The 24364-nt window shown below is 42.0% G+C and overlaps 1 protein-coding gene across 1 annotated transcript; it reads right to left on the reverse strand.

Moving 5' to 3' along the window:
- Nucleotides 1-1992: 1992 nt before the first annotated feature.
- Nucleotides 1993-24294, reverse strand: C1H8orf89 (chromosome 1 C8orf89 homolog). The gene is made up of 5 exons (XM_021174404.1): nt 23959-24294; nt 12605-12768; nt 10343-10475; nt 4780-4835; nt 1993-2288 (listed from the first exon to the last, which is right to left on the reverse strand). The coding sequence occupies exons 2-5, from the start codon at nt 12729-12731 to the stop codon at nt 2140-2142; spliced, it is 465 nt and encodes a 154-aa protein (XP_021030063.1). The 5' UTR covers nt 12732-12768; nt 23959-24294; the 3' UTR covers nt 1993-2139.
- Nucleotides 24295-24364: the final 70 nt, after the last annotated feature.

Here is a 24364-nt window from a genome sequence, read left to right on the forward strand (position 1 = left end):
CCCCTCCCCTCTCCTCCCCTCTCCTCTCCTTTCCCCCTCATCTTCCCCCACCACCACTACTGTGCATAGATTTCAGTGTAGAACTCTCAGCTCCTGCCTACACACTGCCATGCTTCCCTCCCTGACGATAATGGGCTAAACCTATGAAACTGTAAACCCAATTAAATGTTTTCTTTCTTAAGAGTTGCCATGGTTGTGGCTACTCTTCACAGTAATAGAACTAAGACAGGAAGGCTGTGTGAAAATTCAAATTCTCATATCTTATGAAAAGCAACTTTGGACTCCTGTGGCACAAAGAACTGAAGCTTCAGGAGGTGCCCAGGTGCTTTCCAGCAGGTTTTCTACAGCTTCTGCCTGATGGGGCCACACAGCTTGGGGCTAATGTGAGACCTGCAGGCATGTGGATTTGTAATGACTGCTCTATAGACAAAGTGCCTCAGGTGTGCCATCTCTGAGTATACTGTCTGTCTCTGCATATGCTTGCCCAGCTTTCTAGAAAAGTCTCTCTTCCACACTTCTCATCTTAAGGTTCATTTCAAACACTACGTTTTCCAGGGGGTTCTCGTGACTAAGGGTTACTGCCTGATTCCTAACCTCCTAGGAGACTCTGTGACCCACACTCTCCAGAGTCGGCTGTTAGTAACCTAGACTGTTTCGTGTAAAACTTTTCAAGACATAAACAATAGCAACCAAGTAGAAGTCAGTTACTGCATAGCTCAAAGAAAATTAGAAGCTCAGATGGATCCTGGCTTCATGGAAAAGCACATTCCTCAGACTTCCTACAGAAGGCTTTCTCTCTTGAGCCAGGCCTTCTCCATGAAGAGGGGATAAATCTTTTTTCACCTCCTCTCCCCTCACAGATCCCATCTATCAATACGGTGGAGAGATGCTATTCTGCCTGGTAGTAAAGGTCCTGAGGTGACGGGTGACCAAGGTAGGGGGCGCTACCCATGTGTAAACCCTTGCCTCACTGTAAAGCTCAGTACTGAAAGACCCATCTAGACTTCCTCAGCAAACTGCGCTAATGAGTCCTCTTCATCTGGTTGAATATTTATCTCACAATAGCTTCCAAACATGATAGCCCTGATCTTTCTTGCTTTAAATAAAAACAGATTTTTTGTGTGTGTGCCACAGCTGTGGAGGTGCCCCGTGGAGAGAATCAGATCCCCTGGTCCTGGAGATATAGGTGGTTGCAAACAGCCTGCTGTGAATGCCAAACTTGTGTCCTCTTAAAGGGCAGCAAACATCCTTACCGGCTGAGCTATCTCTGAGGTCCTATTGATCTCCTTCCAATGCCAATGACACTTACTTTACTTGAATCTGTTTTGTTTGGTTGTTTTGAGACAGGGCCTCACTATGTAGTTCAGAACCAAAAATCTCTTGCCACAGCATCTGGAATGTTGGGATTTCAGATGTATGGCACCATTTCTGGATTCTTCTGGAACCTTCTGAAACAACTAGTAGAGCCCGTTGTAAAGACAAGCCCTCAAGGGCGTTTATCAGATCAGATCAGTAGGCACATAAGCACAACTGACAGGATGATATTATGCATGTATTCTCCTAATTCAAATATTTCTTGGTGGGGGGACATAGCTCAGTGGGTAGAGAACTTACCTAGCACACACAGAAATTTGGGTTCAAAACTCAGTACCCTTTTTATTTTAAAAATAAAATCATGAGGACTGGAGAGATGGCTCAGCGGTTGAGAGCACTGACTGCTCTTCCAGAGGTCCTGAGTTCAATTCCCAGCAACCACATGGTGGCTCACAACCATCTGTAATGGGATCTGATGCCCTCTTCTGGTCTGTCTGAAGAGAGCAATGGTGGTGTACTCATATACATAAAATAAATAAATAAATCTTAAAAAAAATAAAAATAAAAATAAAAATAAAATCATCCTATTTTAATAATAAAATATTCATTTTCAATTTTAAAAAGTAAATTGAAATAAAATAAGTTAAATGCCATGTCAACAAAATACAAGCCATTCCATATATAACATAAAATATTTATTTGCTATTTACATTTCATTTGTATGTATATCACATCACATATCAAAAAAGTGAAAGGAAAAAAGAGAAACATGGCAAATGTGCACCACAAACCCAGGGAAGAAAGCATCACATGGTTTGGAACCCGTTAGCAGTCTCGGAGATCTCGCTTCTTTCCTCTCCTCAATTTCTTTTGTGTTTCCTGGCGAATAGTGTCATACTCCAGTATGGCCATTCTGGAAAGCCTCTGTAAGAAGTCAGAGGGTGCTCCTGTGAAAGGGTCACTGAAGACAGAGACTGTGGGGAAGAAACCAGCCATTAGCACTCAACTCAGAAGGCACTGGTGACATTTGTGAGGTATGACACATGGTACCACTGATGCCCACAAAACATTACCGAATCTTTATCTACATACCTCGAAATTACCAGAAAGGCCAATGCCTACTTCTAACATACCTAAAAATGGCAAACTTTTGAGTATGCCTCAAGAAACTTTACCACTAACTTTGGGTAAAATTACTTCAGGAAAATGTTAAGAGTTTAACGTAGGGCTCAGATATCTGATATGTGTTTTCTGTCACATGTGGTATACACTGCCTCCAAAATAATGTCCCCAAAATCTAACAAGTACAGTAAGGAGGAGGCAGTAAATGTAGATGCCAGAATTGCTAGAAAGTTCTCTACATCTTATAGGTGCCATTATGTTACCTGACTCAGCAGAGTTTTTAGTGTCTGCTCTCAAAAAAAAAAAAAACAAAATTCTAATCAAACATATCAAAGTGAGTAGTTGGAAATGTCTGATTTTAAAGATTCAAAGGACAGACTCTCCCTCCAAATATGATAAAAATACTCAATGGTGCTTGGAAAGGAAACTGACTTAATAAGCAGTTTGGAGCTCTAAACATTCACAATATAGGTAGTGTACTGGCTGATTTTGTGTGTCAACTTGACACAGGCTGGAGTTATCAGAGAGAAAGGAGCTTCAGTTGGGGAAGTGCTTCCATGAGATCCAACTGTAAGGCATTTTCTCAATTAGTGATCAAGGGGGAGGTCCCCTTGTGGGTGGTGCCATCTCTGGGCTGGTAATCTTGGGTTCTATAAGAAAGCAAGCTGAGCAAGCCAGTAAAAAACATCCTGCCATGACTTCTGCATCAGCTCCTACTTCCTGCCCTGCTTGAGTTCCAGTCCTGACTTCCTTTGGTGATGAACAGCAGTGTGGAAGTGTAAGCTGAATAAACCCCTTCCTCCCTATGATGGTTTGTATATTCTTGGACCAGGGAGTGGCACCATTTTGAGGTTGTGGCCCTGTTGGAATAGGTGTGACCTGGTTGGAGTAGGTATGTCACTGTGGGTGTGGGCTTAAGACTCTCACCCCAGTTGCCTGGAAGTCAGTCTTCCACTAGCAGCCTTTGGATGAAGATGTAGAACTCTCAGCCCCTCCTGCACCATGCCTGCCTGGGTGCTGCCATGCTCCCACCTTGATGATAATGGACTGAACCTCTGAACCTGTAAGCCAGCCCCAAGTAAATGTTGTTTTTTATAAGACTTGTCTTGGTCATGGTGTCTGCTCACAGCAGTAAACCCTAACTAAGACACTCCCCAGTCTGCTTCTTGGTCATGATGTTTGTGCAGGAATAGAAACAGATAGGTAGGTACTATAATGAAATGTGTTCAGTACATAGACTTCATTTTTTAAAAAAATTAGAAGATAAGAATGAGAGGCTGCTGCCGGGCGTGGTGGCCCACACCTTTAATCCCAGCACTCGGGAGGCAGAGGCAGGTGGATTTCTGAGTTCGAGGCCAGCCTGGTCTACAAAGTGAGTTCCAGGACAGCCAGGCTACACAGAGAAACCCTGTCTCAAAAAACAAACAAACAAACAAACAAAAAAAGAATGAGAGGCTGGGACTGGAGAGATAGCTTTGTGGTTAAGAGCACTCTTTCACTGCTCCTCTGAATGTCCTGAGTTCAATTCCCAACACCCACAAGGTAGTTCACAATTGTCTGTCTTCTGGTGTGCAGATGTACATTCAACAAAGCACACATATACATAATATAGACAAATTTTAAAAATCTTAAAATGAAGAAGGTGGAAGAGGAGGAGGAGGAAGAAGAAGAAGAGGAAGAGGAGGAGGCTGGAGAGATGGCTAGAGTCCTGGCTGTTCTTTCAGAGGTCCCAGGTTGATTCCCAGCAACTGCATGGAAACTCACAATTTGTCTGTAACTCCAGTTCCAGAGGATCTAATGCCCTCTTCTGGCCTCTGAGTGTACTAAACACACAGGGTGCATAGTACTGCAACACAAACATGCATGTGAGCAAAGGCACCATACACATAAAATAATATTTTTTAAAAGGAGGATAGAAAGGAACATTTGGGAAAGGTTGTATAGGGTTCAGTGCTAAATTCACATTTCCGTCTGTACTGGCGAGGAGGAGCCTCTTTGAGTAGGCAGTAGTGTGTGTAGAGGTGAAGACTGCATGCAGAGATTTAAACTAAGGAGGCCAGTTTCAAGGCTTCTAAGGCACCCACATGAGCTATGCTGGAGGCCTGGCCTTGGTCCTGAGAGGACAGAAGAGTGTGTAGTGAACCTCAGAGTCATCAAATTTACCAACTAAGCAGAGCTCAGCCAAAACATTAACAAGCTAAGCATGGGGCTTGGACACATAATGGCAGCTCACAGAAGTCTGGGGTAGGGGATTACTGGGAGCTTGAAGCCATTCTTGCTACATAGTAAAACCTTCTTTGAGACATTTAAGTCAGGGGAGAAAGCAGTGCAACAGTACCATACCTTTTGACTTCTCCTGAAATGCTGCCACACTGCACGACTCCTTGGTCTTCTTTATCCTAAAGATTACAGGTGGTCACAAAATGGCATGTATCAGCCCTGAGCCTGTGACTTGAAGAATGCAACAAAAGGCAAAGAGCATAGTCTCAGCAATGCTCCCTCGGCTTTCTATGTTCTGTTTTGCTTTGTTTGGTCCTGTTCTGGGGACACGCCTCTATGCTCTTGCGTCTGGTAAGCACCAGATGTGTTCTACCAAAACTCACCTTGCTAAATGTCACATAAGGATAAAAATAAGGGTACAGGGGCTGGAGATATGGCTGAGTGGTTAAGAGGACTGACTGTTCTTCCAGGGGTCCTAAGTTCAAGTCCCAGCAACCACATGGTGGCTCACAACCATCTGTAATGGGATCTGATCTTCTCTTCTAGTGTGTCTGAAGATAGCTACAATGTACTCATAAAAATAAAATAAATAAATAAATAAATAAATAAATAAATAAATAAATAAATAAATAGATCTTTTTTAAAAGTAAGTATACAGAAGAGAACTAACTCTTCATAATCAACCCCATCAGAAGTGGAAATGAACCAACCCAATGCACATCACCAGTAGCTAAGCATTGACTAAGACATAGGCCTTTGAGATAAGTTTACGCAGTTATGACAGAGCAGACCTGAAAGAAGGCACACTGGCATGCCTGCATGTCATGTGAGATGCCTGGATCCCATATTTCTGCACTACCAGTCACAATGATCTGATGATTTCCTATAATAAACTCTTGTCCCAAAGAGTCATCAGCATTACCAATTATTAGGGGAAATGGGTAAGGTGATCCACCGTAAGGATTCCACATTTCATATAACTACAGTAAACTTAAACCTTTACATCTACAATGCTATTATCAGTTACATCCCTTGTGTGTTGTGAGATTCACTGGAAACTTCTCATCCTCATTAAGAAAATTTGAGAAAAGATTAGATATTTACCAGAGTTTTAGAGTCAAATATTCAGGATTAAAAGAGGTAAAGAGTTGTGCACAGACAAATAAACAAGAGTACGTCCCTGCTTTGCCAAGATTGTTTTTTCACAGAACAGTGTGCAATATGCATAGGGTAATAAAACCCTTGAAAGCAACTTGGTATGTTCTCATTGGAATGGCTGCAATGAAAGCACTTCAGCCAAAGACAAGGGAAAGCACCACATTTGCCTACCTGCTCAAGACATTACCTCACCTAGCCCCTGTCATTCCCCTTCATACAGGAAGGTGCTAGCCGGAGTGTGAGCAGATGTGTTCAGATTATCCCTCACCAAGAAGCAAATTCACGACTGTCAGTGTACAATGTCAAGAAGTGATTTCCCAAACAGCCAGATAACGAATGAAAAACAAGCACAGTTGAAGTAAGGAAGAGACAGAAAGGCCAAGGCTCAGAAGTAGGAGGGTTAAGTCATGGGTTGTTTCCCAGACTTCTGGTTCATTTAGACTGAGCACCTGTTGGGGGAAGGGTAACAAGTCTGGATGAGACTGGTAGAAACTCTGTTGCCCTAGGGTACCCTACATATTCTCATGTGCACCCCAACAAACGGCTGTGGCTGCACACGACAGCAGAGCATCATGGACACTGGTGTCTTAGAAATAATGTAAGTGCTCCTCAGCAGGCCTGGAGTCAGTCATGCTTCAAAGGGTTCTTCCTCTCTCTGCACTCTTACCATCCTGCCTCTCTGACACATTTGCCCCACCAGCAACTCACCATTTCTCTTTTACTATCTTGATTTCTGCCTTTTCTTTTTGAGATTAATTCCCATAACCATATAACTATATAACTGAGGATGGCCTTGAACCTCTGACCCCTGCCTCTACCTCCAGAAGGCTTGGATGACAGGATGCTCTACCACATCCAGTTTGTGCACTACTGGATGTCTGAGGACTTCATGTGTGTTGGGCAAACATTCTATCAACAGTGCTGGATCCCCAGCCTACTCTTTATACTTTGATGCTGGGAAATCTGTCTTTAGAAAATATTTTAAGTGCTGACAAAGTCTATAGGTAGAATGTCTTCCTTGTGATGTCACCGGAACTTAAAAGTCTGAAATAGGACATAGTTGGGCAGGCCTCAGAACAGTGTGTGCACAATAATGTAGTTAGCAAGACGATGTAAAATAAAGATCACATGACATGGTCAGTGGCCACTTCAGGGGCTTGGGTGTCACTGGGTTTGGATTTTTTGTTGCTGTGGTGATGGTGGATTTGGTTTATTTTGTTTTGCTGAGACAGAGTCTCACTAAGCAACCCTTGCTGGCCTGGAACTCACTTTGTAGACCAGGCTGAACTTGAACTCACAGACATCTGCTTACCTCTGTCTCCCAAATGCTGGGATTAAAGGTGTGGTCCACAATGCCTGGCCAATATTAAGTCTTAAACAGCAGAATGAGAGGCTGCAGAGATGGCTCAACAGTTAGAAACTAATAGTGTTTTCTCCCCATTTACATTGGGTACTGCCAACACTTCTGGCTTCCTTGGGCACCTGAACTCACATGCACATGAATAAGACTGGCTGACTTTTAATTAATATGTTCTAGTTATGTACTTGCTTTTTCACCATTAATATCAAGAGTACTTAACAGCAATCCTATTAGAAATAAATCTGAGGGCTGAAGAGTGGGCCATCAGTCAATAGCATTTTCTGGTATTGCAAGGGGGCCTGGGTTTGGTTCCCAGCACACACATGGCTACTCACAACTGTCTGTAACTCCAATTCCAGGAAATGTGACTCCACCTACTGGCTTCTGCAGGCACTAATCATGCATGTGGTGTACGTACATATGTCACAGAAAACATTCATGCACATAAAATAAATTTTTCAGGCCGGGCATGGTGGTACACGCCTTTAACCCCAGCACTTGGGAGGCAGAGGCAGGCGGATTTCTGATTTCAAGGCCAGCCTGGTCTACAGAGTGAGTTCCAGGACAGCCAGGGCTACAAAGAGAAACCCTGTCTCGAAAAACCAAAAAAAAAAAAAAAAATTGTAATCCACATGCCTATAAAACTTGACAGAAGACCAGGAGTTCACTTACTGCTCTGCTATATTGTGGTTAGAGGCTTGCCTGGGCTACATGAGACTGTCTCAAACAAAATAATAAAGCTAGGGCTGGGAATGTGGCTCAGTGGTAATTACTAGCACAGCATTCACAGAACCTTGACCTCAATCTCTAACAGCACAAAAGCAAACAGTGGTGAATATCTTTAATCCCAGTGCTCAGGAGACAGAGGTAGTTCAAGGCCACTTCATCTACAGCATGAGTTCCAAACCAGTCTAGGCTACAGAGATGTCCATCTGAAAAAAATAAATCTAACATACCAGTCTTGTATGCACCCTGTGGGTAAATGACTTTAAAGTTCATTGTAGTATGAAGATCATACAACAATGTAAATCTGGAAAGCCTACTGGTTCATGCCTATAATCTAGCACAAAAACAAAAACAAAACCAACTCACCCAGATATATATATATATATATACATATATATTTTTTAAGGATATATATATATATACATCTCCTTAAAAAAATGTTATAACTCACATAATGTTTCTTTTTTATATAAGATGGCCAAACCCTAACTGAAGGACTTCCTCATCAGGTTAGCCTGTATTATGTGTCTGTTGAACATTCTCTTAAGTGCTAATTAAGAGAGAAGGGCAGAGCTAGCTGTGAATGGTACCAGTCCTAGACAGGTAGCCCTGGCCTGTATCAGAGAGGTACAGGAGGAGATATCTAAGAGGTTAAGAGTACTGCCTGCTCTTCCAGAGAACCTGGGTACAATTCTTAGCACCCACTCGTGACTCACAATCATCTGTAACTCCAGTGCAAGGCTTCCAATTCCCTCGTCTGGACTCTGAGGACAGAAGACCTGCATGTAGTACACATATATACATAAAGGCAAAACACACTAACACATAAAATAAAATGTTTTAAATGAAAAGTAGGAGAATGTAAGGTAGAGAGCTAGCCAGTAAGCAGGGCTCCTGCATGACTTCTGCTTCACATTCCTGCCTTGAGTTTCTGCCCTGAGTTCCATCAATGAAGAATCATGGCCTGAAAGTGTAAAATGAAAAACTTTACCCCCCGCCCCCACCCCAAGTTCATGATGTTTATCATGCCAATAACTAGGACACTCATGTTCAATGGTGAATTAATGAAGCAGAAGCCTGGAAGAATGTGAGGCTGTTTTACTAACCCATACATCCCTGTTTTGTTTTATGTTTGTTTTGTTGGTTGGTTGGTTTTTGGTTTTTGAAGACAGGGTTTCTCAGTGTAACCAGCACTGGTTTCCTGGACTCACTCTGTAGAATAGGCTGGCCTTGAACTCACAGAGATCTGCCTGCCTCTGCCTCCTGAGTTCTGGGATTAAAGGTATTTGACACCATGCCCAGTTTACTTCTGCTTTTTAATATATATATTTTTAATTGTGTGTGTGGTGTGAGTGTGTGTGTGTGTGTGTGTGTGTGTGTGTGTGAAGAGACCAGAAGTATCTGATCCCCTGGAGCTGGAGTCACAGGCAGCCATGTAAACTGCCTAAGGTGGGGCTAGGAATCAAACTCAGGTTGCTGGAACCTCTGAGCCACCTCTCTAGACTGTAGGATGGTTTTTGTTTCATTGGTTGGTTCCTTTGCTTTTTGTTTTGTTTTGTTTTGTTTTGTTTTGTTTTGTTTTGTTTTGCTTCCTGACACAAGAGCTTGCTAAGTAGCTCAAGCTAGTCTTTAAACTCATGCTGTGATCCAGGATGGCCTTAAACTCACAGCAAACCTACCTTAGCCTCCAAGAGCGCTAGAGTTTGGCACTAGCAATTTCTTTGTAGAAAGGTGTTTTCTTTTATTTGGAAAGAAGTATTCATTGATTCATTGATGTCAGAGATACACTAGAAAAGTAGGGTTCTCGTTTTTAGGGGAACAGGGCCTCTTTATGTAACCTAGGCTAGCCCTGAACTAGAAATCCTCCTGCCTCAGGTTTCTAACTACTGAAATTACAGATATGCACATATAGCTAGGATTTTTTTTTCCAGATGGAACTCAGGGCCTAGAGGCCTTTACAAGCATTGTGCCCCTTAGCTTCAGGCCCAGCTCTTGAGCCATGAAAGGCTTTTATTGGCAATTTACAAGGGTAGGTGACTGGCTAAACCTCTTCTTCCTGATAGAGCAAGGTTTCATTAGTCCCTCAGTCTCATCTACGGTGTTCCAAAACCTGCATATTGTGGCTCAGTGAAGACTGTTGTGAATAACCCCTCTGATGCTCCTATGCATTTGAACTAGGCTCAGACAACCAATATACTTAAAAGGAAGGGGGGGGGGCGGAATCCTTGAATCCTTTCTGACAATAGCACTGAAAAGACAGAAGAGTGCCTAATTCATCAACTTTAATGAAACGGCTAAATAACAAAAATAAAATAATAAAAATTCAATCCTATATGAAAAAACTCAATAAGCAAGAATCAGAATTATTAGCCCTGAAAGCCTTCAGCATCTTTACTTACAAACAAATATTTAACAAAAGGGAGCCAAAACCAGGTCACCTACCTGATGGGAGGGATCTCAGCGTCCGTGTACAGCAGGCGCTTGTGAGCCTCTAGTGAAGATGAACTTGAGCTCTTTGACAATTCTGGTAAATACGGCATTTTGAGACATTCCTTGGGCTCTTCTAGACCAAATGCTATTGTGTGTTGTGATTTAAAAAAATCATATAATCATCTTGGTTAAATGCATAATTCTTCTACCACACACAAAGTACCACGAAGCAAATCAACTAGCAATGAAAGAAATTAAAGTACTTGTCACTCTCAAGAGAATGAATTTCAAACTTGGCCATATTGACCACGGGGAAGAGTAGACTTGGGAGGGTGGAGTATTATTATTAGTGAGACAAGGAGAGTGGGCTATGATGCATCAGGCCTGTAATGCCAGTGTTTAGGAAGCTAAGGTAGGAGAACCATAAATTAACTACCAGTCCAGGATAGAAGCAAGTTCAAGGACAACCTGGGCAATTTCGTGACATTGGGTCTGAAAATAAAAGACTCAAAGGGATTGGAAAGTAACTCTGTAACAGAGGGATCTCCCAGAATCTGCAAGACCCTAGATTCCATCCCTCGAAGCCCAGCTGCTTGCCCTGCCAAACCGAGAGCAAGAGCAGCAAGGACAAAGGAAGAAGCCCAGCCTGTGGTTCTGCTAAGTTCCCTATTTTATCCAGACTTCCCAGAACATTAGCACCATGTTTAGATAAAAGTCACTTTCAAGACTTCTGCACTGCTCGTAGTGAATCCATCCTACATTCGTGTAAATAGTCACAAAGCAGAAATGACACAATCCTCTAAAATCCTACCCTTGGCATTGATTTGAATTTTCTCTCCACAAAATTCAAAGCAACTCTGTAAATACCAACATTAAGTATCTAGATTGTTCCTGTTGACTTCACATTTGGTCTACCCTTTTTGGGGGGGAGGGGGGTGCATGGTGCAAGTGTTTGGTTTGGTTTGGTCCTTTTGGGTTTTAATTGAGACAAAGCTTCTATGTAGCTCAAGCTGGACTTGAACTTGCAACAATTTTCCTGCCTCCCAAAAGCTGAATCACTGTACTCCACTATGCTCGACTTCAAGTTTAGTTATCTTTTAGTGCCTGTGTGGCATGTGTGTGTGTGTGTGTGTGTGTATGCATGTGACTGTGCATGTGTGTCTCTATGTGTGTGTGTATGCATGTGACTGTGCATGTGTGTCTCTATGTGTGTGTATGGTGTATACATGTGTGTGTCTGTGTATCTGTGTATGTATCTATATGTATGTGTGCATGTGTCTGTGTGTGTGCATATGTGTGTCTCTTTGTGACCATGTATGTACACGTGTATATGTGTGTCTGTGCCAGTGTGTGTACATGCGGAATCACACTATTTACTTTGGGTCCCTTTATCAATTTCATTAAAGCAGAACCCAGAGTTGTCAAGTTAAGCTAGCTTGGCTAACCATCTGGTTACCTTTCTCTTTCCTCCTATGATGGATTAAGGAGGGCCGCCATGCCTACTGACCTTTTCATATTTTCTGGACTTGAACTTGCCTGTGTTTTACTGGCTGAGACCTTTCATCATCCCCTAGTTAAGAAGTCAAAGCAGAGGCTGGAGAGATAACCGAGAGTGCTGCAAGCCAGGCGTGGTGGCCCACGCCTTTAATCCCAGCACTTGGGAGGCAGAGGCAGGTGGATTTCTGAGTTCAAGGCCAGCCTGGTCTACAAAATGAGTTCCAGGACAGCTAGGGCTATACAGAGAAACCCTGTCTCGAAAAACCAAAACCAAAACAAAACAAGTAATAAAAACAAGGGCATTAAAGTAGAAAGAGGCTAAAAGCTTGAAAGGTCATAGTGACACAAGCCTGTAATATAGCACTTGGAAGGTGGAGGCAGGAAGATCAGAAAGTAAGGGCCAGTGTAGACTACAGGATGAATTCAAGGTATGTAAAACCTGTTGGGAAAAAAATAATGAGCCCAGGCTATATGGCAAGTTCCAGGCCAGTCAGGACCACATAGTGAGACTGTCTCAAAAACAATTTTAAAATATAAGTAATAAACAAATCAATTCAAAATTATAAGACAATAAATAAAATGTGTTTTCATTGCTCACAGAATATTAATCTTAACTCACTCCCATCTCTCCTTTCTGTAAAGTTCATATACTACTAGCCCAGTGTAAATGTCATATGAGTTACATAATGCCTCGACTGCTTAAGGGAAAAATACATCTGTCAAGCCCATGCAAGCACTTATGTTCCTCCAAGAGATTAAGAACTGAGGTGGAGTTACCTTTCCTCATCTTCTGTGTTTCCAAAACTGCCTTCCTCCAACTGCTCTCAAACAGAAAGCAGTTGTCCAGGTTGCTTCTGGTGGCATTAGAAGTCTCAAATTTGATCTCAGGAGATAGCATTGACATTTTCTCTTCTTTCAATAGCCCGGATGAGAAGGAGACACTGCTCCAGTAAGGGAAAGGGAAAAACACAAGCACTTCTTGTAAATATCTTCTCATATCCCCGGGGAAGGCTAGACATTAACACACATTTACTACAATATGGACATATGGATTCGTGGGGTTTTATTTTGTTCACTGAAAGTCTCACTATATAGCCCTTGACTAACCTTGACTTACTATGTAGACCAGGCTGGCCTTGAACTCACAGAGATATGCCTACCTCTGCCTTAAAGTGCTAGGACTAAAGGCATGTGGCACCATGTCCACCATATTATTAAGATTTTTTAAAGCTAGAGAGTTTTAAGAATAAAATTTATTGTGTTTTAAGCATTTTAACAAACCTTTCATTTGGTTAGTGTTTTGAGACAGTGTCTCAAGTAACCTAGGCTAAAGGAACTCTGCAAATCTGGCCTTGGACTTCTGACCTACAGGCCTCCACCAACCCAGAGCTGGGATAACAGAAAGACACAGCCCACCACCACCACTTTGATATCCCTGAACACAACCCCTTAAGTGCTTTTGATGCCACAGGATTTGTGGCTAAAGATTACAACACCAAACAAAACTACTCTATAGACAACAAAGACCATGAAAATGATCTCAGAACCAAACACGAAGTGCACATTTCCAGATTCTTCAAAAAAGACTTTGTTAGCCAGGCATGGTAGTACACACCTTCAGTCCCAGCACAGGAGACAGACAGGCTGAGTTCTGTGAGTTCAAGGCTAGCCTGGGCCACACAGTGAGTTCCTGGACAGCCGGAAGGACAAAGTGAGATTCTGGCTCAAAAAAAAAAAAAAAAAGACTCTTAGAATCACAATCCAGACTCCATTCTAAGAACTTCTTTTATCTATAGCAGTAGAGATGACTGGATAACTTTCAGCTTCAAGCCAGCCTTTCAACAGCCCCAGGACAGGAGTGAGTGGCAGAGACAATATTGCTTGCAGGTAAGAGTGGGAAAATGAGGGCACACAAATGGACTTTCTGAACACCTCAGACTACAATGTCTTCCTCAAGCATTTTGTCCTGCTGCGTCAGAAAACAATGTTCTTAGAACTGGGTTTTCCTAGAGCATCTTTACAATAAATACATGAAGACTCTAACCTCTAGATTTATATCTATTCTTAAAATTTCTGATGATAAAAGTTTGCTTTAAAGTCCACCTTTGAGAGCCAGGCACTGTGGTGAATATCTTTAACCCCAGCACTCAGAAGACAGCCAAAAGCTGGTAAGCTCGAAGCCATACTCAGCTACATAATACATTCTCAGAGAGTAAGGGCTACAGAGAGAGACTCTGTCCATATGATGTCTGCTGTAATCCAGCACTAACATGGAGGTAGAAGAATGAGAACTTTAAGATCACTCATGTCTATGAAGCAGGTTTGAGGCCAGCCTGGGCTCTATAAGACTGTGAGACTGTCTAGAAAAGCCTCTTCTCCTTCTCCTCCTCCTCCTCCTCCTCCTCCTCCTCCTCCTCCTCCTCCTTCTCTTTCTTCTNTCTTCTTTCTTCTTTCTTCTTTCTTCTTTCTTCTTCTTTCTTCTTCTTCTTCTTCTTCTTCTTCTTCTTCTTCTTCTTCTTCTTCTTCTTCTTCATAAAGAAGAAAAGGAAATTTAAAAATAATACTCTGCATTTGCAAGTGAATACAACTTCAGGAATGCATTGATATAATAAACAAAAAAAACTACCCAGGCTTGGTGGTACACATCTTTAATCTCAGCACTTCTGAAGTAGAAACGGGCCCGTCTCTGTAAGCTCAAGGCCAGCCTGGTCTACAGAGTGAGTTCCAGGACAGCCAGGGCTAAACAGAGAAACCCTGTCTTTAAAAATCCAAGGAAACCTAGAGGACAACAAAAATGCATGTTCCACACACATGTGGAGGTCAGAGAGCACTTGGTGGAAAGTGCTTCTCTCCTTCCTCTTTGTGGAGCTCTGATTTCAGATTTAGGTCATCGGGCACTTTTATCTACTAAGCCATCTCACAGCCCCAAACCACCCAATCCCAACATTCTTTACCCATCTCTTGTTTCTTTATTCACTGTTACCCCAATGAGGTCAATCCCAAAGTCCAGCCAATCCTGGCAGGTGGACCCTTTGATAGTTGTATTTAAGTTTATGGAAGAATTCCTGGTATATGTCTTCTAAATTTCTGATGTCTCCAGTGTTATAATATCTCATTTTTTTTATCCTATCAATTTATATCTTCCTTTGGCTGGTTAGGCTAAGGGTTTCTCAGTCTTATTAGCCTGTGCACAGAACCAGCTCCTTGTCTTCCTGCTTCTTCATATTGTTCTTCTGGCCTCTATTGGACTGACTTCAATTCTGAGCTGTACCCTTCCTTTGTAACTCTACTGGGTTTTGTTTGTTCTTGATTTTCTAAGACCCTGAGTTGTATCATCAGGCTATCTGAGAACTCTCTGGGTTTTTAACATAGGCACTCATAGCTATCTACACATTTTTCAGAGCTGCTTTTGCTGTTTCACATATGTGATAGATTGAATCTACATTTTAAGTTTGATTCCAGTAGCTTTTAAACCTATCCCCTTGTATCTTCAATGCCCTACTCACAATACCAAAAAGGCATTGTTCATTGTCTACATGCCCATGTATTTTCTGTGCGTGTATATACTGCTGTTGATTTCTAATTTATTTCTTAATGATAATGTGCCAAGAATTATTGCAAGCATTTTAAATTTCTCAAGACTTGCTTTATGGCCTAAAAAATGACAATTTCAGAGATCTATTCATGAGAAATTTTCTATAAAATATGTGGAAAAATATGTATGCTGCGGTTGCTAGATGATGCTTGAGAGTCTGTTAATTCCACTAATCTATCATATAGTTCATCTCTCAAGTGCCTTCAATATTTTTTTGGAGGGTGGGGTATTCATGGGCCACCAACCTATTGGTAAAAATAGGGTGTTGAAGTCACTATAATTATACTGGGGCCTATATGTCCCTTATGTCCAGTAATTTTTGTTTGATTGTTTTGTTCTAGTTTTTGTTTTGTAACATTTTATAAAATTGTGTACACCAACATTTGGTGCATATATATTTACATCTTATATCCGCCTGATGATTTCCCTGTGCTAATGTAATGTGGAGGGATTTGCTTTGTCTCGTCTAATTTTTGCCTTGAATTCTGCTTTATTAAATATGAGCACAGTTAATTCTTCCAGATTCCACGTTTGGAGTATCATTTTCTATTCTTTCAGTTTCTGTTTGTCTTTGCTGGTGAAATGTGTTTCTTACAGGCAACAAATAGTTGGATATTGTTTTTCAATCTAATTAGCCAGTCTATATCTTTTTAATTATAGACATAAAGTCATTACAGAATTTCACTGCATAGGTCCAGCTGTCCTGGAACTTACTTTGTAGACCAGGCTGGCCTCAACCTCACAGAGATCCACCTGCTTCTGCCTTGAGTGCTGAGATGAAAGACAAGCACTGCCACTGCAAAGCTGCTCCTATCATTTTTTTTTAAATCTTTTTTTTTTTGATTGCTTATCTGTTTTCCTAGTGAGATTTATCCTTCTCTGTGCATTTGTGGTTGTGTTGTTTTCTTCCTCTGAACTAGAATTACAGGAAGTTGTGAGCCACTCAATAGAGGTGCTGGGAAGTGAACTTGGATCCACTGGAAGAGCAGTAAACACTCTTAATTGCTGAGCCATCTCTCTACTCTCTGCTTTTTATTTTGAGACAGGGTTAAGTTGCTCAGGCTAGTCTTGAACTCACTCTGTAGGCAGATATAGGCTCAGAACCTATAATTTTCCTGCTCCAGTTTCTCAGGTACTTCAGATGAAAGGTTTGCACTTTTTTTTTTCATTTTTTCTTTTCTTTTCTTTTCTTTTCTTTTCTTTTCTTCTTTTTTCTTTTTTTTTGGGGGGGGTTGTTTTTGTTTTTTTGGTTTGGTTTTTTTGTTGTTGTTTGTTTGTTTGTTTGTTTGTTTTCAGACAGGGTTTCTCTGTGTAGCCCTGGCTGTCCTGGAACTCACTTTGTAGACCAGGATGGCCTCAAACTCAGAAATCCGCCTGCCTCTGCTTCCCAAGTGCTGGGATTAAAGGTGTGCACCACCACCATCCGGCAGATCTGCACTTTCTTATTTCTATGTGAATAGTTTAACCCTTGAACCTTCTCTTCAAGCCTCAAAAATCTTCATTCTTGATTTCCTTTATTGGCAAAGCTTTCCAGAGTTTTAATTTCAACATACCCAGTTTTTCATATCCAACAATTTTTTTTTCTTGTCAAACAATCTCTTTATTAAACTTGTTGCTCATATCATATTATCTTCCTTAATTAGTTCAGCCTCCACCAAATTCATTGATGTTTTAAGTTGTTACATCTATCTATTCCTTTGTGTGTGTGTGTGAGTGGGTACACACTGAACAGGCCTGGAAGTCAGAGGATAACTCCAGGGATCAATTCTCTCCTCCCTCGGCATCAGAAATCAAGTTCTTGGCACCAGACATGGTAGCAAGTGCCTTTACCTGCTGAGGCACCTTTCCTGCCCACCTTAGTCTTAAAAAGTCATTATTATTATGTTTATAATCCAGCATTTCATCCATTTCAATAACCTTGGAGTCAGTTTCTTTTTACAAACCTTCTTAGGGAAGAACCTCTCCTTACTGATACAACATATGAGAATGTTGAAATGGTAAATATATTCCCTAATGGATTTAATAGTAAATTTTCCTGTTTCTTTCTGGGTTAGGGATAAGTATATCTTCAAATGTGCATACTATGTAGGAAGAGAAGGGCCCTGCTTTCTCTGTAGATCTCACAAGAGTGGATCCAGAACATTGTAACAATGACATGCATAGAGCTCTCCTTCTGCAATTGCTCCTCTGAGTAAGCCTGGGTGAAGGACATAGGCACAGCCTGTGCTGCGTTCCCTCATAGTGAGTCCAGACCCATTGACTCTCATCTGCTCTGTCCAACACTGAGAAGCAGATCCCCTGCACAAACATGATGGCTGAAAACCCTCCAGTTTATGCTAGACATTCATGAAGGAGAAATTTCTGGTTTCTTTGGAAACTGTTGTATAACGTGACTTTTCCTGGAAGCTGTCTTGTGAGAGATCACATGATGTTTTTCTGGAAGTTATCTTGTGAGAGAGAGAGATCACATGATTTTTTTTTTTTTTTTTGGACGCTGTTTTGCTGAAACAGACACCCAAGAGGGTTTTTGCGGAAGCAAATACTTGAGAGGGCCCCCTTGATGTTTGGAAAGGGTATAAGTAGAATCCCACAGATGTTAAAGGATGCTTTTGCACTGCTATGCCTTCCATTGTTTTCCTGGTCTTCACTTTGTAGAGAGAAATGTGCCAAAGGATTTCTCATGATATTCTGGCTGATTCTTGCAGCTTCTGCTGACTCGTGCAGATGCAGCGGAGCCTTGCAGCTTCTGCTGGATTGAGTCACTGCTACTGATTCATGTGTTTGCTATTGGACTGGACTGCTGCTATCCTGACAACAAAGAGTAGAATTGCCCTCCTCCCAAGGAACTACTTCTAGACAGGTCCACAACCCCCTTTTCCTATAAGCCTCCCTTTTCCGCTACCTCTGGTCGCTGGGCTAGAAGGGAGGTTGAAGCATTCTAGAACCCTAAGTAAATTCCGTTTTGTAATATCTAAGAATGCACATCCATCTTGGCACCCTTCTGGCCATTTAACCCTGACTCAGTAACCCCCTGCCACACAGAAATGTACAGCTGGTTGTGTTATGGCTTCTGCAAACTGTTAATGAAGACATTCAAGTTGCCTTGACTACCTAATCTTGGTAAAGCAAAACAGCTTAAAACTTGCTTCTGCAGACACTCAAGATCTTCTCCTGAGTTTTGCCTTTAAAACTCCTTCCCTCACCCCCATCTCAAGTTTGGCTTAGAGATTGTTGTCCTGATAGTAGTAATCCGTAACTCCTTTAATTATTATTGGATTAAATCTATGGTCTTTTCCTTGGGGTCAGAAACTCCATAGCACATGCACACACACACACACACACACACACACACACACACACACACACACACACACACACACACACACAGATGGTAGGGCAGATTTTCACTCTGCCAGTCTGCACTTCTTTCTACCTCTTCTTGGGCTTTGAGCTCCTTGGAAGAAGCATGCTGGGACCTTCTCAGACGGCCCCCTCACAGTGCACCCTTGCACTTTGAGAAACACAGCGCTTGTCCAGCGCCAGCTCACAGAGCAGGTTCTCTCGGCCTTTCTGCTCTACACTGACTCTGGTGTCAGCTGCTCAGAACTGTCTCCTCGGGCTCAGGTACCACTCTCAGCAATACCTCAGGCCATCAGCATAGACACACACGTGGGCAAAATACCCATACACATAAAAATAAAATTAAAAATCAAAAACTTCCAGTTGAGGCCTATACTTCATGAAATACAGCCAAACTGCTTCTACAAATGGTCAGAATACCAGACATACAGAATCCATGAGCATAACACAGGGAGGCTCTAACACTTGAGATAAGGCTTCTCTATGTAGCCCCGCTTGCCTGGAACTCCCTTTGTAAATCAGGCTGACCTCAAACTCACAGATATCTGCTTACCTCTGCCAGGAATTAAAGGTGTGCACTACCACACTCAGCCTCCAAATAGATTCTTAAACAATGACATAAATAACTCAGAAAATCTATTTATTTTTAAAGTGTTTTATTACAGTTATACGTGTGCATGCACACACAGCATTGTATGTTTGTGACTATTAAAGACAGCTATCATGAGTTAGTTATCTCCTTCTACCAATGACATTCTGGGCATTAAACTTACTCCATCAGACTTCTTACCAGGTACTTTAACACAGTGAGCCATTTTGTGGGCACCCAAAATTCAATTTTTTTTTTTTTTTTTTTTTTTTTTTGGTTTTTTGAGACAGGGTTTCTCTGTATAGTCCTGGCTGTCCTGAAACTCACTCTGTAGACAAGGCTGGCCTCAAACTCAGAAATCTGCCCATCTCCCAAGTGCTGGGATTAAAGGCATGTGCCACCACTGCCCGGCCAAAATTCAATTTCTTAAATATATTTAAAAATTATAAACACAAAGGAAAATAATTTTATATTTATCAGCTGGGGTCTGGAGAGAGATGATAGTATAGCATGCCAGAACCAGGAAATTGGAGTGGGTGGGTTGGGGAGCAGGGGGAGAGGGAAGGGATAGGGGATTTTCAGAGGGAAAACTAGGAAAGGGGATAACATTTGAAATGTAATTAAAGAAAATATCTAAAAAGAGAGAGAGAGAGAGAGAGAGAGAGAGAGAGAGAGAGAGAGAATTTTTGCTGCATTTTCACAAGACCTGCATTTGGTTCCCAACACCCAAGTGGGACAGCTCACTACTATAGCTCAAGAGGTTCCAATATCTTCTTCTGACTTCCATAATATGCATAGTATTCCATACATTTTGCCTGTATACGGCAGTCAACCATGCTTGCATGCTACAGCGTGGGTGCTGGGAATGAAACTCAGGTCCTCTGGAAGAACAGCCGGGGCTTTTAACCACTGAGCCATCTCTCCAGCCACAATTTTAAATATTCTTAATGAGCAATTCTACATCCAGAAATTTATTCTAAAGCAATAATCACAAATATATACTAATGTTTATCTTCAAGGATATCAAATCTTCTTTCTTTCTTTCTTTTTTTATGAGAAAAGATCACCCAGTATTAAACTGTAGAAGAAAGTAAGCCCAGGTTCAGCTTTGTTTAGAACAAGGGTCCGGTGAATATAACAAAGAGCGGATTATATATTCACTGATTATATATTCACTGAGGTATGTATGCATTTACAATGCCAGTGCTAAGGGCTGAAAGTCAAAATAAAATAGTGGTAATTAGGAAGCAAAAGTCTAAATCCTCTCAAAAGAGGATTTAAGTCAAAAAACAATGAGAGTTCATTCTGATAACTGTTACCCATAAAGCTATGTTGACATTCTGCGATGCACCAGGTCCTAACTGTACTGAGAAAAGAAGTAAATCTGATGGGAAAGTGTTTTCTCCTTCCTCTTCTACTGTCTTTTTTTTTTTTAAATGAAATTCTATTGGGCCCAAAGTATACAACCTGATAGTACAAGATAAGTATGTAGTAAAACTCTTTATTGTATGTTAACTGAATTTAGACAAGAGTGAAATGATTAGAGCAGAGCTTGGGTTCTTCTAAAACCTGGGAAAGTCAACTGTTGATAAATACACCTGCCTTGGAATTGTTACAATGTGAGCAAGAACAACTTTATGTGTATGTGTGTGTGTGTGTGTGTGTGTGTGTGTGTGTGTGTATGTGTATATATATATATATATATATATATATATACATATATATACATATATGTATATACTATATATGTGTGTGTATGTATATATATGTATATAATATATATGTGTGTGTGTGTATGTATGTGTGTGTGTGTGTGTAACATACTGGGATCTCTATGCCCCAATAGCTGGCACACTGTTAAAACAAGTGACTGACTTTTTCTTTTCTTTCTTTCTTTCTTTCTTTCTTTTTTCCTATACAAAGTCATCTTATTACATAGCCTAGGATGGTCACAAACTCATAAACCTCCTACTCAGCCTCTAAGGTACCAGGGTGACAGGCATGATTGCAAGGCCCTGCTCAGCAGTTATTAAAATATATCACTGAGAATGGGACAACAGGTTGTGACAAGGAAGTTGTGACAAGGAAGGGGGACTTAATGGTGACTGTGGCTGTGGACCTGACAAGGCAAGCAATACATAGTGTTCAAGGAGACTGAGTTAGTGCATAGGTTGACAGGCAATGAGGAACACTGCCTTACATAAAGCAAATGTAGCTTTATGTACATAAAGCTCCCTCGGGCAGACACAATCCAGAACCAAGCAGTAGAAGCTCAGAGTAGCTGCCCTAGAGATAAAAAAGTTAAGAACTATTTCCAGATAAAAAATTAAGGCTAAAAACTTTACTAAAGTTGGCAAGGGGGATTTGAGAAGGAGAAGAAAGCCAGAATATGCTTTAAGATCTTCTGGGTATGAAGATGAAGAAAGGGCGAGGGTCTAGAAAGACAGCCAACCTAGAGCATTTTGGAGGCAAGGGAACAAATCTAAGAGATAGTAGCTCAGGCTGGAGAAATGACTCAGCAGTTAAGAGCACTGGCTGCTCTTCCAGAGGTCCTGAGTTCAATTCCCAGCAACCACATGGTGGCTCACAACCATCTGTAATGGGGTCTGATGGCCCTCTTCTGGTACGAAGGTGTATATGCAGATAGACTACTCATTCATAAAATAACCCTTAAAATATAGAACTTTATGCTCAAACTCCTATGAAATGATTGCCAGCCAATGATTCAATGAGGCATCAAACTCTACAAAGATAAGCTCTAGAGTAAAGTGAACCTAGATTTTAGTCTTGACTTTGTCCTCTGATAGAAACATAATCTTAGGGTCATGCTTCTGACTCTAAGTGGACAAAGACTGAATTTTTTTGTTTGGTTGGTTTTTTTGTTTTGTTTTTCAAGACAGGGTTTCTCTGTGTAGCCTTGGCTGTCCTGGAGCTCACTTTGTAGACCAGGCTGGCCTCGAACTCAGAAATCTGCCTGCCTCTGCCTCCCGAGTGCTGGGATTAAAGGCATGCACCACCACTGCCCGGCAGACTGAATTTTTAAAGACACTTTTAAGTGTCCAGAGGTGACAAGCATGTAATAAGCATCCTGCAAACAGAAACCATAATTTATTTTTAAATAATAAACGTGTTTCTCTCACCACAGCCTGATGATGAAAAGGTAACTCAAACCCTGCATAATGGTGCTTTTATAACTGGGAAGTAATGGGGAGAGGGTCAGTTCAAGCTACATAGTGAGTTCAAGGCTACATGGACAGTCTCACACCCCTGCCCCCAAAAGAAAATGCAAACCAATACAAAAAAAATCAAAAGAAAAATTTCTGTCAAAACTTTTAATGTGCATATACCTGACCCAAAGGTTCCGTTTTTCCTGTATAAAGGGAGAAGGGGGCTGGGGGCCCACCTGTCATAGCATACATGTGGAAGTGAGAGGACAACCCTGTGGCGCTGGTTCTCTGTGAGCTCTGGAATTGAAGCCAAGACATCTGTGCTGCAAATGCCCAGCCTTCACGTGCTGAGCCATTCCCAGCCCTACTTAGCAGTTCTGTTTCAAGGGATTTATTCCACAGAACTGTTTCTTTGTGTAAGAATGTTCATTGTTGGGGAGCCACGACAGCAATCGGGATGTAAAGTGAATAAATAAATAAATAAATAAATAAATAAATAAATAAATAAAAGTTGTTGTGAAATATTTGTAAAATGGAAAACCTGAATCTTGTATCAATTAGAAATGTATAGGTTATACCACTCGTGGCTAAAATAACAGGGGAAAATTATGAAAGAAAGAAAACACCGGACATATTTTAAAGTAAAGGAAGTAGTTGGAAAATAAACCTGTGTCTCAGGGCGAGTCAGCGAAGCGCACCAATGCACAATTTCAAAAACAGACAGTGTGTTTTAACAACAAAAGTTTTACGAAATATTATTCTAACATTTAACTAATAGGGATTCCATATGCACACTCACAGACACAATCTGAGACCTGACGTTGTTTTGTTTCAAAGAACACAATAGCCTGTTTGACAAGTTGTTTGCATTTGTCCCTATGGTTTCCCTGGTGTTTATGACTCCAAAGGGGCTAGATGACCAGTATGGAGGACTAGTACATAAAACAGTCTACATGACCAGCACAATTATTTTCTTGTACCTTTAGATTATAATGAAAATAAAAAATATACCCAAATGATACAAAACAGAATTGGCAATATAGGGTGTTCTGATCCATCTAGTTGAGACTGGAGAAAGAAGGCCATGGGAAAGAAAGGCAACATCTCTGCTCCCAACCTTAGGTTTAAGCTCTAGGAGAGATGCAAAGTGAACTTGTAAAGCTCTGTCCAGGAAACTCAAGGGTCCTTTGCTTGGACAGAACCTAAGAAGTGTGAAAAGAATATTCAGCGTCTCAGCCTCGTTTCCTGACACCTGACCCCACAAACGGTGCCAACTTAGGTCCTCATGCCCAAGCCATCCTGTCGAAGCGCCTTGAGGGCAGGTTTGGAGTGTCCCACGTGGCTCTGAAGACATCAGTTTTCCCTTCTTGAAGAGAGCCCTTCCTGGCTCCAGCCTGGAGCCCCGGCTCCCCGCACTCACCGTCCCCGCAGCTGTACAGAGGAGATGGGCTTCTTCAGGTGCCGGACCCACGGCACCAAGGAGGATGGCTGGGCCAGCGGGGGCAGCGGGCAGTGTGGGAGCCAGCGACGGCCGTGGGTGGATGCGAGCTCTCGGCTGAGGCTAGCCGCGTCTCCGGGCTGTCCACCGCGGTGGGGCGGGGCAGCCGGCAGCCTTCTCGCACTGGCACCACTCTCAGGGCGAGCATGCTCGGCGGCCGGCAGCCCGGCGACGTTCGGAGCTCGGCCGCCGCTCAGCAAGGCCTGGCCCAGCCGGGGCCAGCGAGCGCTCGCAGCTGCGGCCCCGCTTGCCCGGTACACCGTTGGTTGCTAGGCGCCCGTAGCCTGGGGCCGCCCCACTGAGCTAGGCGGATACAACAGCCTCAGGA

Source organism: Mus caroli, chromosome 1, assembly GCF_900094665.2.
Source record: "Mus caroli chromosome 1, CAROLI_EIJ_v1.1, whole genome shotgun sequence".
NCBI lineage: Eukaryota > Metazoa > Chordata > Mammalia > Rodentia > Muridae > Mus > Mus caroli.

What these genes read in the sequence shown, in the direction of transcription:
- C1H8orf89 (XM_021174404.1), bottom strand. Translation starts at nt 12,731, where the DNA reads ATGTCAATGCTATCTCCTGAGATCAAATTTGAGACTTCTAATGCCACC. An exon ending in GCTGAGATCCCTCCCATCAG is followed by an intron (nt 4,836 to 10,342) that starts GTAGGTGACCTG and finishes TGTAATCTTTAG; the next exon opens with GATAAAGAAGACCAAGGAGT. An exon ending in ATTTCAGGAGAAGTCAAAAG is followed by an intron (nt 2,289 to 4,779) that starts GTATGGTACTGT and finishes TCTTCCCCACAG; the next exon opens with TCTCTGTCTTCAGTGACCCT.